Source organism: Podarcis erhardii (genome assembly GCF_964252035.2).
Source record: "Podarcis erhardii genome assembly, chromosome: 17".
In the NCBI taxonomy this organism is placed as follows: domain Eukaryota; kingdom Metazoa; phylum Chordata; class Lepidosauria; order Squamata; family Lacertidae; genus Podarcis; species Podarcis erhardii.
Window position 1 is genome coordinate 229407 of NC_138515.1, and position 18627 is coordinate 248033.

General features: G+C 44.0%; 1 protein-coding gene across 3 annotated transcripts in view; it reads left to right on the plus strand.

Annotated features, from left to right (window-relative positions):
• Positions 1–18344, plus strand: part of LOC309332012 (uncharacterized protein) — a 36228-nt gene extending 17884 nt beyond the window's left edge. For 2 of the 3 annotated variants that reach the window (XM_081844650.1, XM_081844652.1), the window contains exons 4-8: positions 680–777; positions 8045–8137; positions 9624–9779; positions 15025–15118; positions 17901–18344. In XM_081844650.1, coding sequence (XP_081700776.1) covers positions 680–777; positions 8045–8137; positions 9624–9779; positions 15025–15118; positions 17901–18045 — 586 coding nt within the window. In that variant the 3' untranslated portion in view covers positions 18046–18344. The remainder of the gene's footprint in view (positions 1–679; positions 778–8044; positions 8138–9623; positions 9780–15024; positions 15119–17900) is intronic. The other variant, XM_081844651.1, reaches the window with a different exon arrangement.
• Positions 18345–18627: the final 283 nt, after the last annotated feature.

The following is an 18627-nucleotide window of genomic DNA, read 5'->3' on the forward strand; positions in this document are numbered from 1 at the left end:
GAAGCGAGACACTGGCAGTAATTATCTCAGGTTTATTGCTCAAACACATAAATCACTCCGGAGCTCCTTCACTCCGTGTCTGACTCCAAGTTTGCAGTTGCCGAGTCTAAACTCCGCCCCTTCCTCTTCTTCCAACATGGGAAAAAACCCTTCCACTTCCGCTCTTTCCCCCTCCTCTCACTGACCCTCTCGCGCCTTCGAGTTTTTGGGCTAGCTATTCCTGGCCTCTCCCCTTCTGTCTCTGAGCTAAGATTGGTATCTGCTGCCTGCTCTCTGTTCTCTGAAGCTATGCCACTCGGCTGCCCCTCCTGCCTCTCACATTCCACCTCACATCCCAGTGTCCTTATCTCTCTCTTTTTTTTTTTATAAATATTAATTAAAGTTTTTAAATATAAATGCACAAATAATAAACGATCTTACTTCTATCACAACAATTTCATCACTTCTTTGGACTCCCTCACGTCTCCCGCTCCCATTTACATCGTTAAAAATTTTTTCCAAACAAATTATCAACTTGTTTACAATCTCATGTCCACTCATTCAAATATAATCTAGCACTTCTTCCAAAAATTTTTATATTTTCTTTAGTCTCACTTATCATCAAATTTAAATCTAGTTTAGTGGTGGCCAATTTTTTATAATCTAGCATCCTTCTCTCTCTGCCTGCTTTGATTCCCAGCCGCTGTTTGGGAAAACTGAAAACACAAGATGCTTCCATTTCAACAGAAGGGTGTCCAACATATGTTATGTACAATGGCTCTTTGAAGAAAACAAAACTTAAGTCACTCAGAAAGAAGATAGTAGAGTATACTCCAGATCATTTGCCCATGCACGTGGCGCAGAAAATAGCAGCTGAAAGGCAACACATGGTTATATGCATTGATCATCACATTGCACACTTTATTATTGTATAACTATAAGATTTTGTACCATCCTGGAAGATTGTATAAACTTATGTTCTCTGAGTATATTTCACTTAGAAGGGGTGTTGCTGTGAGGGCACATTGCTGGGACTATCAAGAAGATAGCACTTCTAAATTTGGCACTACACTGCTGCCTAAAAGAAGTGTTGCCCAAATCAGAACTCAATTACAACTACTAAGCTGAAATGCACCCACCACCCATTATTTGAAGGCAATAACATAAGGTTACCAGACGTCCCCATTTCCCGGGTACAGCCCCCAGATTTACAAATCAGTCCCCATACAAAATCCATTGAAGTTGAAAAGTGTCCCCAGATTCATTGAAAAAAATCTGGTATTTATTTATTTATTTAATATAAATAAATAAATAAATAAGCAACTAATTATATGCAGAATTATATGCAATCCCCCATAATCATACACATAATATATGTAAAAGAATCAAGCCCCATCTGGTACTATATTTCTCCAACACAAGGAGGCATAACTAATACATAAGTGTTTCTACAATTATATGCGTTGCTGCACATATCTGTTTATGTTGCTGGTTACATTAGGAAACCTGGAGTGTACATGCATATGTTGTCGTTCTGTCATGTCCGACTCTTCGTGACCCCATGGACCAGAGCATGCCAGGCACTCCTGTCTTCCACTGCCTCCCGCAGTTTGGTCAAACTCATGCTGGTAGCTTCGAGAACACTATCCAACCATCTCGTCCTCTGACGTCCCCTTCTCCTTGTGCCCTCCATCTTTCCCAATATCAAGGTCTTTTCCAGGGAGTCTTCTCTTCTCATGAGGTGGCCAAAGTATTGGAGTCTCAGCTTCAGGATTTGTTCTTCCATTGAGCACTCAGGGCTGATTTCCTTCAGAATGGATGTGTTTGATCTTCTTGCAGTCCATGGGACTCTCAAGAGTCTCCTCCAGCACCATAATTCAAAAACACCAATTCTTCAGCGATCAGCCTTCTTTATGGTCCAGCTGTCCCTTCCACACATCACTACTGGGAAAACCATAGCTTTAACTATACGGACCTTTGTTGGCAAGGTGATGTCTCTGCTTTTTAAGATGCTGTCTAGGTTTGTCATTGCTTTTCTCCCAAGGTACATGCATATAATATTCATGTAATAATGATGTGTACAATATGCAAGAACTGTAAATGAGAAGCTCAACATTTTCAGAAAATTCTATCTGTACTGTGAGCAGCTGCTAGTAGCTTGAAGCATCAGGTAGTACATAAGTCAGAGACGGGCACCTTATGACCGCCCTTCAGATGTTGCTGGATGTTCCGTGTCAGATGTTCTTAGCTCAGAAGGGGAGAGGCCAGGAATAGCTAGCCCAAAAACTCGAAGGCATGAAAAGGTCAGTGAAAGGAGGGGGAAAGAGCGGAAGCGGAAGGGTTTTTTCCCATGTGGGAAGAAGAGTAAGGGGCGGAGTTTAGACTCGGCAACTGCAAACTTGGAGTCAGACACGGAACATCTGACACGGAACATCCAGCAACTCCCATAAACTGTTACCATTATCCACACTGGCTTGAGGTTAATGGGAGTTGGAGTCCAACAACATCCAAGAATCCCTGTGTTCCCCACCCATGAGTTTGGTAATAATGTAAGTTGCAATCTAAGTGCAGTTTTATTTTCTTTTAAGTTTTTTTAAAAACCTCAAAATAGAAATGGATCTGGAATGCAATGAGATGTGTAAAAAAAAGGAGATGGACCAGAAATGGAGTGAAATAGTCTGATCTTTCCATTCCTAGTGTCCAGCAGGTGGTAAACTTGTTTTTCTTTTCTGAATTTCTGCACCAGAAGTCCCTAGTGCCCAGAGGGGCAGCCATTTCATTTTCTATACATTCCTCCTTGAAAAAGAATCTGTGCTGCTGTATCATGAACTACAATTTCCCAAGGGCATTGGAGGATTACATTCATGGTACACTGCAGCTGTGAGCTGCTGGCCTGCCAAAAGTACCACCCCAACATGTCATACAAAATGACTGCACCAAACTGGACCTCTTAAGGCAGTTAATTCTGATCAGCTGTTTGCATGGATTGTTCACTTCTTTTCACCAGGTTTCTGTTGTAAGACCAGATGCTCCAGCTATCCCATCTTAGTGTGAAGGCTTCTAGTATTAGTGTATAAATACTTCTATACAATGCCTCTCTCCAGAGAACTTGTTCTTTGCTGGAGGCAGCAACCTTGAATAGATTGATTGATCTATTCAGTCATTCCCTTTTGTACTATGAATTTGAAAATGAACCAATCAGTCATCCAATATTTTTTTTCACATGGCAGAAATAAAGGTAAAGGACCCCCTGACAATTAAGTCCAGTTGCAGACGACTCTGGGGTTGTGGCGCTCATCTCACTTTACAGGCCAAGGGATCCGGCTTTTGTCCACAGACAGTTTATCTGGGTCATGTGGCCAGGATGACTAAGCCACTTCTAGTGAAACCAGAGCAACAGACGGAAACGCTGTTTACCTTCCCAGTGGAGCAGCACCTATTTATCTACTTGCACTTTTTTTTTTTTTTTTTTTTTTTTTGGCGTGCTTACGAACTGTTAGGTTGGCAGGAGCTGGGACCGAGCAACGGGAGCTCACCCCGTCGCTCGCAGGGATTCGAACCACCAACCTTCTGATCGGGAAGCCCTGGGCTCAGTGGTTTAGACCACAGCACCACCCACATCCCTTATGGCAGAAATACATTGGCACGAAAAAGGGGGGATTTCAAGCTGTCAAACACAAATTCATGTTTACTGCAAATACATTTAAAAATAAAACAAATTCCTTCCAGTAGCACCTTAAAGACCAACTAAGTCAGTTCTTGGTATGAGCTTTCGTGTGCATGCACACTTCTTCAGATACACTGCTTCAGATACACTGTTCAGATACACTTTCGTGTGCATGCACACTTCTTCAGATACACTTCTTCAGATACACTGTCCAGTGTATCTGAAGAAGTGTGCATGCACACGAAAGCTCATACCAAGAACTGACTTAGTTGGTCTTTAAGGTGCTACTGGAAGGAATTTGTTTTATTTAAAAATAAATTAGCTTGAGAGTTATTTCAGCAGATGCACACACGACCATTTTCTTTGTAAAATACACAGTTAAAACATTCCAATAAAAGGGGGGCTTAATCACACATGTGGCATCACACTGAGTGGAGGAACATGCCTGTCAAATGTATAATATGCCCAGAAGAATTTCTACAATCCAAGATAGTAGGTGAAAAATGTCCACAGAGTGCTAAACTGTCCTTCCCTGATGCCTATGTGAAGGAAGTGAGAGAACATGACATGCTTCTACTGGACTGAGAAATCAAGATAGTGAAATAGATGGTTTTGTCTTTAAGGTACCACAAGACTCATTATTTTTGCTACAACTGAAAGGCAGCATTCAGGGAAGGTAACAGCATGTAAATATTTTTTGATGGCTCAGCTATGTGTACGCTATATGTAAAAAAAAGAAGATGCATATATTTCTGTGGACAATGAAATGGAAGAAATACTTGCACAAGTAAATCAATTACATCAGAATTTAAAATAAATAATAATAATAATAATAATATAATTTATTATTTATACCCCGCCCATCTGGCTGGGCCTCCCCAGCCACTCTGGGCAGCTTCCATAGAAAGCAAAAATACAATAAAATATCACACGTTAAAAACTTCCCTGAACAGGGCTGCCTTAAGATGTCTTCTGAATGTCAGGTAGTTGTTTATCGCTTTGACATCTGCTGGAAGGGCGTTCCACAGGGCGGGCGCCACTACCGAGAAGGCCCTCTGCCTGGTTCCCTGTAGCTTTACTTCTCGCAATGAGGGAACCGCCAGAAGGCCCTCAGCGCTGGACCTCAGCGTCCGGGCAGAATGATGGGGGTGGAGACGCTCCTTCAGGTATACTGGACCGAGGCCATTTAGGGCTTTAAAGGTCAGATGAGTATGCAAAGGAATGTTGGCATGTTCACATATCCCTGACTGTAGTCCAGCAGCATCAGAAGTGCTCAGAAGTTTCAACTAGAAAAAGGGAAAACAGCCCGGAGGGAGAGGAGTAAGGCAGTAGGGAGGTTGGAATTGTGCAGATATGCAGGCAGGAGACCAGATGGCATCTACTGCACACCTGCACAGCCCCAACTTCTCTGCCAACTTGCCCCTTTCCCATCCCGTAAATGGTAGCAGTGCTACTCACGAGGAGACCAGGTGTGCAGGAACTGAAAAAAGTGGCAGCAAGGAAGTTAGGTGGAGCCAGAGAAGGTGCAAACAGTATCCCATTTCTGAAGGAATTTGGGAAGAGGGCTAGCTCTATTTTGTTGTGACATTCTCCTTGTTGGTTACTGCTATGTAATTTTTATATATATTGGCTGTGATTTTTTGATTTTTAAAAATTATGTTCGTCATTTTTAATTGCTGTTGTTGCCAACTGCTTTCAAAGCCTGCTAAGCAGAAAGCAGGATACAAATATTTTCAAAACACTGAAGTAAATATGTAAAATTACTATATTTGAGTGACACCAGGGGTACCATCTTAAATAAAATAATGATTCACATGGTGTGGTGCATGCACACCATTTGAATGGCAATGTCTATTAGCTTGGGGGGTGGCTGGCCCACTCAGAATTTTTTATGGGGGGGGGGGGTAAATAACCATCAGCCCCTAGGAGGTGGCTCCTGTGAGTGACATCAAGCAGAGGGTTGAAGATTAAATGCTTCCAGTTAAGAAATAGATTATTTCTTTTTTTTTTAAATAATATTTATTAAGATTTTCAGAAGTACAGAAAGAAAAGATTAAAATACATTCAAAGCCTTATTTTCATACACCCACTTTCCGGGACTCCCTCTTTCCCCCACCCCTACCATATTCCCCTATCATATTGTTGGCTCCACAAGCTCTCAATTCTAATTAAAACTTAGTTTGTTTAAACCATTAATCGAATTTAAATTTAAATTTGTACAATCCTCATCAATACCCTTACTAACAAAACAAAAGTTCTTTCCCCAGGGCCCACCCCCTTTCCATTCCGCAATTTCCCTTTTTTTTTAATGATCAAAAACACCCCACACAATAGAAATATAAGAAAATAAGAAGTAAAAAGTGTAGTAAGTAAAAGAAACCCATTTCAGAAGATAGTTGACAAGCCTTTGGATTCTATTTCTCCCCCCCCCTCCCGTCCCCGGTTTAGTTTCCCCCTGACCACCAATCCATGTTGTCTGCCTGGAATTTTTAAAGTCCATAAATCACATTTTTCCCCCAACTCCTTGCTGGCTTTTCCTTTTTATAATTATTTTTAGAATTATTTTTAAACCATTTAGCATCAAATCTATAATAACGCTCCCCCTATTGTTCTTTCCAAATTGTAGTCCAGTTTCCTCTTGTTCCGCTACTAAAACGTTCTAGTTCAGAAATTTAGTAAGTCTGCAGGGGTTATTGTTGTTCAGGAACAAAAACTTGCGTTCAGTCCCTTCCTTTCTTCAATAGAAAATTCTATTGTCTCCTTTAGCTGAACACCCTGTAGACACAATATTGTTTCCGTTTTGCAGCTTTCCCAGAAGATAACCAGTCCTGTAAAATTCCGATGGTATTTTTCCACTTACGACCTTCTTTGTAATGTCCCGAAGCTCCTCTAGGGGGATTATTGTAACTTTGTTTTCTCTAGTCCAAAAGTCCGATTGTTATCCATGTTTTCGCCATTTTGTATCCAAATTTTAACGGGTTGTAACAAATTATAACAAAATTTAACCAGCAAAGTCCTCGTATTAAAGCCCTCTTTGAATTTCCGACTTTGACAGCTACTTTGACAGCTGTCAAAGTCTCCTTCGCTTTTCGCCAGGCTCTCTCCTCAATCACCCCGGTTCCCGGGGGGGGGGGTTACGTTTTCCTTCTCCCTCAATTCTTCCTCCAGCACAGTTCTTGTAATTTCCCATCGTGGAATTCTTAATTTTTATCAGCAATACAATTCTTTTTGGACCTTGGTTTCCCAGTCCTTGTTTTGGAAGGTTTACAATAGGGAGGGGGACTGACTTCCTTTTTGGATCCCCCCCGCTCGTATCAAATCCGAAAAAAATTTCTTGTTTTTCCTTTTAAACCCGGTTTCCAAATTACTCACGGGTTGTTGTTGAAAGTCCGAATTCTCAATGGAAGAAGTCAGCGCTCTCCGCCGGATGGCATGCGGCTTCGCTCGGCAGGGATAGCAGAGGACTCAAAGCACCACGCTTCTCCCCGGCACCCGATCCGTAGCCTTTAAAAAGGCTCCTTCACGAGTCGGGAGGGCGCTAGCGGTGCCAGCCGAGTCTCCATGTCCACGGCCTCCGTGGCCGTGGTTTTTAAGGGTCCCCGCATCGCCGGTGCGGTAGGACCCAGCCCCTGCCGAGCCGGCTCCCTCCGGAGCTCGGAGGGAGTCCGCCATTCAGCGATGGCGCCAACCCGGAAGTAAGAAATAGATTATTTCTTGATGCCAAAAGGCATTAAGAAAGGCATCATACTACCATTGCTGAAATGAACACCAGGCTTGCCTTGTGGTGTCCCTCAGAAAATATATCATGTCTGCTTCCCACTCACTGTCACACACGCATTGAATGCCCATGTACAGCTATTTTGGAACGAGGCTCAGCTAAGTTTCCCAGACCTGTAGGACCAGTTGCATGAGTATTTTGAAGGTGGGTGTAGGCACGGGTCTGATGGCAGCTGTAAACCCAGTGCTTCCTTTAACAGTTTTTAGAAGTGGAATTGGCTCCAGGTAATGTGGGAAAGGCTAGGCTGTTGCTACAGCCATTAGCTGCCCGATAAGAGCGGGCCATATAGCTCAGCATCAGGGCATCTGCCTTGCATGCCAAAGGGCCCAGATTCAATCCCCAGCATCTCCAGGAAGGACTGGAACCCTGTCTGCAACCCTGGAGAGCCACTGCCAGTCACTGTAAGCAGTACTGAGCTGGATGGGCCCATGCACCTGACTCCATATAAGGCAGATTTTGATGTTCCAATGAGATGGCACAAGAAGAAGAACACTTGCAGATGGAATGGACAGCCTACAGCCAGGGACTATAAAACCTGGGCTCTGGAGGACACACTGTTCTGCAAAGATCAGCAGCAATGAAGGCCTTTCTCCTTTCCGTATTCTACCTGCTCATTGTAGGCCATGAGACCAAAGTGTTTGATGCCTGTGAACTGTTTTATCTACTGAGAAGTTATGGAATGGACTCCTCTACATGGACTGGTTTACATCAATGTGAGTTCATGGGGTATACAACTTCCACCCTACTGGTATGATTAACTTAGATGCATTTTGCAGTATGTGATTTCACTTTCCTCCCGTTTCGCTTTTCTGAAGAAAGTGTGTGTCATGCATTGCCATGCATATATTTTTTTTGTTTAAAAGTAATTATCCTTATTAACACTTACGATCCTTGGCAGGGGGTTGGACTCGATGGCCCTTGTGGTCTCTTCCAACTCTATGATTCTATGATTCTATGAAATAGTGTGGTGAAATTGGAAATTGGAAACTAATAACCTATAGAACTTGCAAGAACCATGAGAAAGAAATTTGTAATATCATAGCAAAGTCTTAAAAGCCGTTAGAAATGTTGTGGTGTGTACTCCCTATTATTTTACAAGGTTACAACAGGAAATGCAGAATTTTGAATTGCTAGCTCTCAAAACTGTGAATTGTCAACTAGCAAGATTCAAAGGAGGCATCACGACATTTGAAAAGTTTTAGAAGTTGTTAGAAATGTTTATAGTCACCCTGTGAGCCCTTTGAAAGGCAGAATATAAACCAAATAGAATAAAATGATATATACTACTTGCTATTTTATAATGTTACAACAAGAAAGATTGAATGAATCACATATGTTAAGGCAGAATTGTTAATATCTGTCAGGGGCTCAGGAGCAGAGGCACAGGGGAGAGAGGAAATGGAGAACGAAGGGGAAGAATCTGAGGGCAGCGTAGGGGAGTATGACAGTGGCCCGAGAGATTCCATGAGCTTCTCCAGCGAATCAGAAGATTCCCAGAGGGGGGCGCCGATGGCCAGGGCAAGGGGGGTCCCAGGGGGGACGCACCAGAAGCAAGGGGCCAACGGGGACTCCCAAAGCAGCAGCGGGGGATCAGGACCAGCTCCCCCACCAGAGCATAGTGGGGGGGAAGAGTCCCATGTATCAGGGCCAGCGTCTCCTCCAGCAGGGAGAGAAGATGAGTCAGGGCTGACCACGCCTCTATTGGAGAGTGAGGGAACGGAGGGGGAGTCAGGTCCAGCTAGCCCCCCCGAAGGGGGAAGCAGTGACAGGAGCAGTGTAACGGTCAGGAGGAAGGTTGCCGGCTGGGCGCGCGCGCCAAGTTCGAATGTACAGGCGCGCGGGAGAGCAGAAAACCCGGATTGGGAACCAGGTCCTAAAGCCCGCCGGAGGCAGGGGGAAGACTCAGGGGACTCAGCGGTCTAGAGTTTGAGACGTAGAGCTGCGCGCCGCGGCTTTAAAATCGAAACTGGACTTCAATAAAGACTTTTGTATATAACAACGAACTGGTGTTGGTCCTTTGTGAGCTGGGACCTCGGGCAGCTCTGACAATATCAGTTATTTTAAAGCTTTTAAACTGAATCTGGAGCTGAAATTGGAGTTATTTTTAAAACCCCATCCTATATCAATGTTTTGGAGCTGGTTTTATTATTTAAAATATATTCCACATTTCTGATTTTTATACCATGCTTCTATAACCAGTTGTCTGTTTGGCTACATTTGCAAGTAACTTGACTACCACCTACTTTACAAGTGAAGGCGACCATCCATACTATGGATTATTCCGACTGAATGGTGCCAAATGGTGCAGTAATGGGAAGCAAGCCTCGAAGAACAAATGCAGCATTGCCTGCGATAGTAAGTGACTCGTTATAAACCTTTGCCATGTGTGACTCAAGATCACCAGGTTATTTCTTATTATTAAGAAGTGTTAAAGGCTTAAGCTAGTTGGAATGTAACCAGAATGGACCCTATGGGAGGAATTTAACATAGTGCAATTGTTCCATCAGTGCATGCATTTCAGCTTGCCAGGGGGAATGATTCCCCTTCTCCTAACCTCATGCATTGTCCTGGGGTTTCTCCTGATCTCTTCAAGCCAATTCGGGAGCACACAGGGGGGAGCCGGTTGTGCTGGTGGGACTCATTAGCTTTTGGTGTTGTTGTTGTTTAGTCGTTTAGTCGTGTCCGACTCTTCGTGACCCCATGGACCAGAGCATACCAGGCACTCCTGTCTTCCACTGCCTCCCGCAATTTGGTCAGACTCATGTTTGTAGCTTCGAGAACACTGTCTAACCATCTCGTCCTCTGTCGTCCCCTTCTCCTTGTGCCCTCCATCTTTCCCAATATCAGGGTCTTTTCCAGGGAGTCTTCTCTTCCCATGAGGTGGCCAAAGTATTGGAGTCTCAGCTTCAGGATCTGTCCTTCCAGTGAGCACTCAGGGTTGATTTCCTTCAGAATGGAGAGATTTGATCTTCTTGCAGTCCATGGGACTCTCAAGAGTCTCCTCCAGCACCATAATTCAAAAGCATCAATTCTTTGGTGATCAGCCTTCTTTATGGTCCAGCTCTCACTTCCATACATCACTACTGGGAAAACCATGGCTTTAACTATACGGACCTTTGTTGGCAAGGTGATGTCTCTGCTTTTTAAGATGCTGTCTAGGTTTGCCATCGCCTTTCTCCCAAGGAGCAGGCGTCTTTTAATTTTGTGACTGCTGTCACCCTCTGCAGTGATCATGGAGCCCAAGAAAGTAAAATCTCTCACTGCCTCCATTTCCTCCCCTTCTATTTGCCAGGAGGTGATGGGCCCAGTGGCCATGATCTTCGTTTTTTTGAGCTTCAGACCATATTTTGCGCTCTCCTCTTTCACCCTCATTAAAAGGTTCTTTAATTCCTCCTCACTTTCTGCCATCAAGGTTGTGTCATCTGCATATCTGAGGTTGTTGATATTTCTTCCAGTGTTCTTAATTCCGGCTTGGGATTCATCCAGCCTAGCTTTTCGCATGATGAATTCTGCATATAAGTTAAATAAGCAGGGAGACAATATGCAGCCTTGCCGTACTCCTTTCCCAATTTTGAACCAATCAGTTGTTCCATACCCAGTTCTAACTGTAGCTTCTTGTCCCACATAGAGATTTCTCAGGAGACAGATTAGCTTTACTAACTAGCTTTACTAATACTATTTTAATAATATTTTAACCCCACCCACTCTGGGTGGCTTCCAATGCATATAAAAACACAATCAAACATCAAACATAAAAAACTTCCCAATACAGGGCTGCCTTCAAATGTCTTCTAAAAGTTGTATAATTATTTATCTCTTTGACATCTGGCAGGTGCCACTACCGAGAAGGCCCTCTGCCTGGTTCCCTGTAACATCACTTCCCATAGTGAGGGAACCACCAAAAGACTTCTGTGTCTGGGCTGAATGAGGGGGTTGGAGACGCTCCTTCGGGTATACAGGGCAACACTGTTGAGGGCTTTAAAGTTCAGTACCAGCACTTTGAATTGTGCTCTGAAACGTAAGCTAGTGAAGACCCTTTAGCTGCCAAATTTTGGATTGGTTTTAGTTTCCAAGTCACCTTCAGATGTAGCCTTACAGAAGTCCAAGTGGGAGCATGGACCACTCTGGCAAGACAGTCTGCGGGCGGGTAGGGTCTTAGCCTCCATCCACCCCCTATCCCCTCAAAATAGTACTTACCAGGATTCAGCCTCAATCTGTTAACCACCATCCATCCTCCAACCACCTCCAGACACTCACAGCCAGTTGAAATTAATTAATATGACTAAGTAAGGTCCATTAATTCCAGTTCCCCATGATCCTTCCTTCCTTCCCCTCTCTTTGTGTGGAAGGCTTTCAGACTTCTTTATCATCTGGGTGGCTCTTCCTTTTTCTTTCATATGTTATTTTATTAGTTTCTCTATATTAATCCAATTATACAAATTATACAAATACCAATTGATTCCAAATTAATTCCAATTAATTCCAAATTATGTAATGCGATTTAATCAATCAATCAGTCAATCAATCAATCAATCTTTATTACGGTCCAGAGACCCAACAAATCGTTACAAAGCAATGCACAATTCAGACAGGCGATCTGGTTGCGACATCTGTCACCCATTGATCGCCAGGGTTGATTCGGCTGATCTGGCTGGCTAGGCAGGTGTCCCCTTCCTCCCTCACTGCTCCATGTGTGTCCCTTCCGAAGTTGCGCGCTCGGTGGAAGAGGACGACCATCCCAGATAGAAGGAGTGTACCGTTCTTCGGTCAAGGGTATACGATAGCTGTGCTCCTCTGCTTAGAACCTCCAAACAAGCTCAATTTAATTGAAGTGGTTTGCCGTGCTTCATAGTGCATTATATTACTGCGATTCATATTCTTATTAGCTTCTAATTACATTCCAATTGATATTATAATCACTTAGATAGCAGTTGCATTCTTAAAGATTTCTGTTCCTGTTATTATGTTATTTAACTTTTCAAAGAATTTCAAGTGAGGAGCTCTGACTTTTTTCTTTTCAGTCAGCATGTGCCAGTCTAATATGTCCAACTGTTTGTACCCTTGGCTTTGTTTGCTGCCCCGTCCTTGAGGTTCGTCTGCTGCTCTTGGGTGGAGCTATAATCCCAGAGTTTCTCGAGGTTTCTCAGTTTAGCTCCATCCCACAATGCTCCCATACTGCTTGGCTTCTCCAGACAAACAACAGTCTACAGCAGTCTACTCCTTCCCGCTGATCAGTCTTGAAGCTTTGCCATTTCCTCCTCAGCCTGTTTCAAGCATAGCCGCAGGTAGTCTGGCAGCCCTTTCCTTTTGATTCACCACCATCCTTAAAGCCTCTGTTTGTCCACAGCCACCAAATTCCTTTCATCTTTATGACTGCGTTTTCTGGCCAATGTCCTTCCTCTAAGGCTGTATATCAACTCCTCTTGGTCTCTTGGTCTCTTTTCTTTTTCCATTGTTTTTGAGGGGTGGGTGGGGATCAGCTCTGATTTCACAAGATGATCCATTCAAACAATAGAACTCCCCCCACTTCCATCACTTTAAACTACACACAGCTTCAGCTGTTCTTTTAATCTCAATATTACTCCATACAATAATCCATCCTCACTTGTATATCTTTAAAACTTGCATTTGATGGCGTCTCCTCTGGTGTATGCCTTACTTTATGCCAATTAAAATCCAATTAATAGGAGAACCTCTGCTTCCGAATAGCAGCATGGGGGTTTGCGTCAGGCGAAAAGCTTTTGCACCCAGTGCCTCAGTCTGCCCCCATATTGCATGCAGGAGCAGGAGCCAGGCATCAAGGTGATCTGTGGGTGAAGTCTGTTCCTCCCATGCCCTGGGATTTCCATGCCCTGGGAATTTTTTCAAAGAGGGCCAGATTTGATGACGTGAAGGGCCCCAACCTTTGAAGTTGTTGTTGAGCTTTTTTTAGGGTTGGAGTTTTTGAGGTTTTTTACAATTTTACCCCAGGAAATAAACTGCCACAGGGGCCAGATTAAACCAACCAGCGGGCTGGATTAGGCCCCCGAAATGGACTTTGGACATGCCTGATTTAACCCCTTTCATTCCCTTCTTCTTCATCTGCATCTCTCTGCAGTGTTGAGAGAGCCTCCTCCATTTGGGCAGACAGGAACAAGAAACCTCTGGGTGGCTCTTCCTGGCATGAAGAACTTTCCCTAAAGGGGACTTGATTAAGAGTTTCCCACAGGCCTCTGGTTGGCCACTGTGAAGATGGGCCATTGGCCTGATCCAGCAGGCTTGTCTTATGTTCTTATGGACTGGCCATATCCATGCACGCACCAGAAAATGAATTAGAGGGAGAACATGCTGTCTCACTCCCAGTTTAAACTGGAGAATTGTTAATCAGATTCACACTTGGCATTTGTGACTGTTGTGCCCACATACTAGGCTTGCTTGGGCCAAAGGCTTAGACTCCGAGACAACCTGGAAGCTTTTACGCTATGCACACTAAATAACCACAAGGTAGTGTTACACCTGATACTGAATTGAAGATGCCTAGTGGAGGTTTTAGGCTCAGGTTCTTCTATCTTCATCACAGATTTGGAACATGTTTCAACAAATCATAATACCCCTGAGCATAACACTGAAACATAATACTATGAAGAGATATTTGGAAAGAACAAATAAGCTTATTCATATCTTTTATAGATGCTCAAAGTAGTTTCTTACTTCAAATATTTATCATTCTTTGCAAAATTGCAGTTGCTTTTGCAGCAGCTATTAGAGGAACAATCCTATAAGATACACCAGGATGAGCACAGTTAGGAGCCAATGGATCTCTGGCAGAGCTGGGAAATTCCCAGTGCAGCTGGGCTCCCTGTCCTTGGCCCAGCTGGAGATACTACAGCATATTTTCCACAGCCACGATGCAGCCAGCTTAGCCAAATTTGGCAGATCTTAAGACAGAGTAAGCCCTGAAAAAGGGGCATTCTGGGGATGTGGTGGGCGCAGGACCAGAGGGGACTTTAGCTGAATCCTAAGCCTGTTCAGCTCTACCATGGGACCTGGCAACTTGGTGTTAGTTAAGGTGGCGGGAAGGGTGATGTACGGTAGTGTAACTCTAAAGTCTGTTTTGAAGGCTTGTTTCTCCTCTGCCAGGCTTAGGCTGGCTCAGCAAGCGGTAGCCCTGCTCCTGATTCAGATGGTTCAGCATGACTCTTAATCTCAGGATTTTGGGTTCTAGCCCCACTTTGGGCAAAAGATTTTGCAGGTGGTTGGACTAGATGACCCTCGTGGTCTCTTCCAACCCTACAATTCTATAATTACCTAGAGTTTAGATCTGATACTTTACACCAGCTTGCTTAACATCAGCTTCTTACATGTAGAATTGCTCCCTTAAACATATATATTGCAACACGAAAGAGTTATATTCATATTTGCTATGGAGCATTACCACCTATCACATCCAACAGTTCCTCAAACATGGAAAGCTAACTGGAAAGAGTAAAGGTGGTTGCTTTGAGTTAAGGTAAAAGCTCACATTCCACATATACACAGCCTCCAGAATCAAAGATCCAGGAAGTCTACCTGGACCAGGATTTGTTCTTCCTTGACTTGCTTTTATTAACATCCTCCACAGAGTTCCTAGATGAGGATATTAAAGATGACACCGAGTGTGTGAAGAAAGTTATTGGAGACAAGGAGATAGTCAGTTCAAAACAGTTCTCTGAATGGTGAGTAATTGCATCAGCTTCCCTGCATGTAAGAATGTTTTAATAAGAAAAAACCAAGGAGCTAAAAAGTACCTGAAGTCCTGCTGTCTGAAGTCCCACATCCCAGCTCAGCTGGAGATACATTGCTGTAAGTCATCCACCCTGATTCAGACACCTCAGCCAAGGTTTCACCCCCTGAGCTGAAACAGGCTGAGTACCAAAACAGGCTGAGTACCAAAAAAGAGTGAGGTAGGTTGCCATGCCCATGTTATATAACTCGTCTTCCAAAGAGGATGTGGCCAAAGATGCTCTCAAGCTCTCAGAAACTGGCAGCACTCAGGAACAGCCCAAAGCAACAGTTGAGGAGGTGTCAGGACTCTTGGAAGAGATTGGTGATGGTTCCTAGTTGCAGAGAGGTTGCTCTGTCAGGGCCAGTCCAATACATATTGGCACCTGAGGTGAACCACAAATTGACCCTCCCCTCCCTGGCTCTGAAGAAGGGGTAAGTGAAGATCTACATCAAGAACAAGGGGAAAATAAAGATTTACCTTGGGATCTGCTGCCCTTGTGGACCCTGCTGCCTGAGGTGATCTCCTCACTTTGCCTCATGCCTCTCTGGAGTGGAAACAGAACAACCCCATAGCCCCTGGGAGCAATGGTGGTTCAAGAGGCAGGCTGAGACTATCTTACTCAAGATGCAGTGGTGGACTCCTCATGAGTAAAGGGCTACTCTGAGTAGGGCCTCCTCACAATGAGGGTTTTCTGCATCAACCTGGGCTTTAGCTGAGCTCTGCTATGAGGTTCCGGCCTGGGGTCCCTTCCAATTCTACAGTGCTATGATTCTATGTCTCAGTATGAGGCTGCAAGAGCAGCTGAAGCAACATCTTCTGACTGTCTCTGTGTGCCCAGACTGTGGACTGCATCCTGTGTTCTTGCCCAACCCGCTAGCTATGTGCCTAATCCCACAAGCTGTGGATTGCAGCTTGTGGGTCTTGCTGTGGATCCTGGTGAGCCTGATACTTACCACTATTTCAAATTTCATTCAGCACAGGCATGTGACCTAGCAACCCAGCAGGACTTAGCCTTTGGCCATCTCATGTAGCAATTAGGAAATGTAGCAATTAGTGTTACCGGGTAATCAGGGGCACCAACTATAGGGGGCTTTGGGTGCCCAAGCACTCACAAAAAGTTTGTTGTGGGTGCTTGGCACCCACACCACAGGGCTCCAACCACAACTTCCGGTGCCTCGCAAATCACCAGAAGTCATGTCTTGCGAGACCTGGGAGATGCTTTCAGAGGTCTTTCGAACTCTTGGAACCTGACTTCCGGTGGCACTGGAGGTCAGGTTCTGAGGCCGGGACACACGCGTTACATCATATCTATAACCTGAGGCCCAAGACAGCTCCCCTGCTGTTAATGTCTTGTTGACTGTTATAAACATTTGATTGACTGACGTGACATGAAGATTGCAGGTAAATAGTAATAATAATAATAATAATAATAATAATAATAATAATAATAATAATAATATACTGCCCATCTGGCTGGGTTTCCCCAGCCACTCTGCGTGGCTTCCAGAAAAATACAAAAAAGGTAAAAAAATAAAAACTTCCTGATACAGATGTCTTCTAAAAGTTGTGTAGTTCTTTACCTCCTTGACATCTGATAGGAGGGCGTTCCACGGGGTGGGTGCAACTACCCTCTGCCTGGTTCCCTGTAACTTTGCTTCTCGCAATGAGGGAACCACCAAAAGACCCTCGGAGGAGGACCTAGGCTAAGTGATGGGGGTGGAGACGCTCCTTCAGGTATACAGGGCCGAGGCCATTTAGAGCTTTAAAGGTCAGCACCAACACTTCAAATTGTGCTTGGAAACGTAATGGGAGCCAGTGAAGATCCTTTAGGACTCACCAGTCCTATATGGACTGGTGCTATATGGTCGCAGTGGTCACTCCTGGTCACCAGTTGCCCCATTCTGGATTAGTTGTAGTTTCCAAGTCCCCTTCTAAGGTAACCCCACATAGAGCACATTGGAGTAGTCCAAGCAGGAGATAACCAGAACATGCACCACTCTGTCAAGACAGGGCGTAGGCAGGGAGGGTCTCAGCCGGGGTACCAGATGGAGTTGGTAGACAGCTGCCCTGGACACAGAATTGACCTGTACCTCCATGGACAGCTGCGAGTCCAAAATGACTGGTTGCACCTGGTCCTTCAGGGGCACAGTTACTCCATTCAGGACTAGGGAGTCCTCCACACCTGCCCGTCCCCTCTCCCTCCAGTCACTCACACAGGACCTTCACTGCTTTCACTGCCCTGATGATCTCTCCCAGTTTCTCTGAGATAGGGATGAACATAACTTTCTTGAACCAAATAAAAAAATTTAAAAATTGTCCAGTGGCACCTTAAAGACCAACTATGTTTGTTCTGGGTATCTTTCGTGTGCATGCACACTTCTTCAGATAATAATAATAATAATAATAATAATAATAATAATAATAATTCTGACTGTGTCAGTCCAACACGGCTACCTACCTGTTTCTTGAACCAGTTATCTAGGGTGGACCATGACGTGTCTTTCCAGCCCTGAGTGATTACTGGCTGACAAGGAGAAATACAGTAAACTATAAGCACTGTGTTACTTTTATCAAAAGTTTAGGATTCAGAGAAGCAAACTTGATATGATTGTACAAATGGTTTTATCAAGAGTCTGTGTTTTTTTGAGACTGTACATGTGTACATGTGCACAAAAAGAATCTTAATGTGTTGCTCACCAGCTCTTTCTCTCCACCACCCCTTGCACTTTTAGGCCACTCTATGAGAAGCACTGTGGTGTGGAAGCAATCACCATAATTGCTTTACGGTGTGTAATGTTTTTCCCAATGAGTGAATGGTTCCAACAACTGCTGAAGAAAAAGAAAGAGAACCCATTACACATAAAGGTTCATAAATGATGGTCAATACTTCTTGTTTTCATATGTTTTTTAAAATCAGTTACACTTGATGATTACAGTAGACCAATTGTAAAATGTTAGGTCTTTAACAGACACTGAAACATTCATAGAATTGAGGATCATCTGCAGTGCAGGTATATGCAGATGTCCCATACAGAGATCAAAGCTGTAACTTTGGCATTATCAGCACCATACTCTAACCAGCTACTCTAATCCAGACTGATAACTCTTGATTCTTGGTCACTTCTTGTATTTTTATGTTACAATTCTTTATTCATAAACTTGTCATAGAACAATAATTTTGTTTCCAATATTTTGTTGCTAAGATCACAGCCATTATTCCCCTCACAGTTTTGCTCAGAATCCACCTGCTATATTGTGTGCTTATAATTTTCCCGGCATCACTTAGAACAGGGATGAGGGTTCTATGGTTCTCCAGATGTTTGGGGGGCTATAGCTCCCATCATCCCTGATGACTGACCATGATTGCTGGGGCTGATTGCAGTCCCACAACATCTGAAGGGCCATGGGTTCCCCACCCCTGCATGAAAACAGATGACAAATCCGTGAAGATACTGTCAA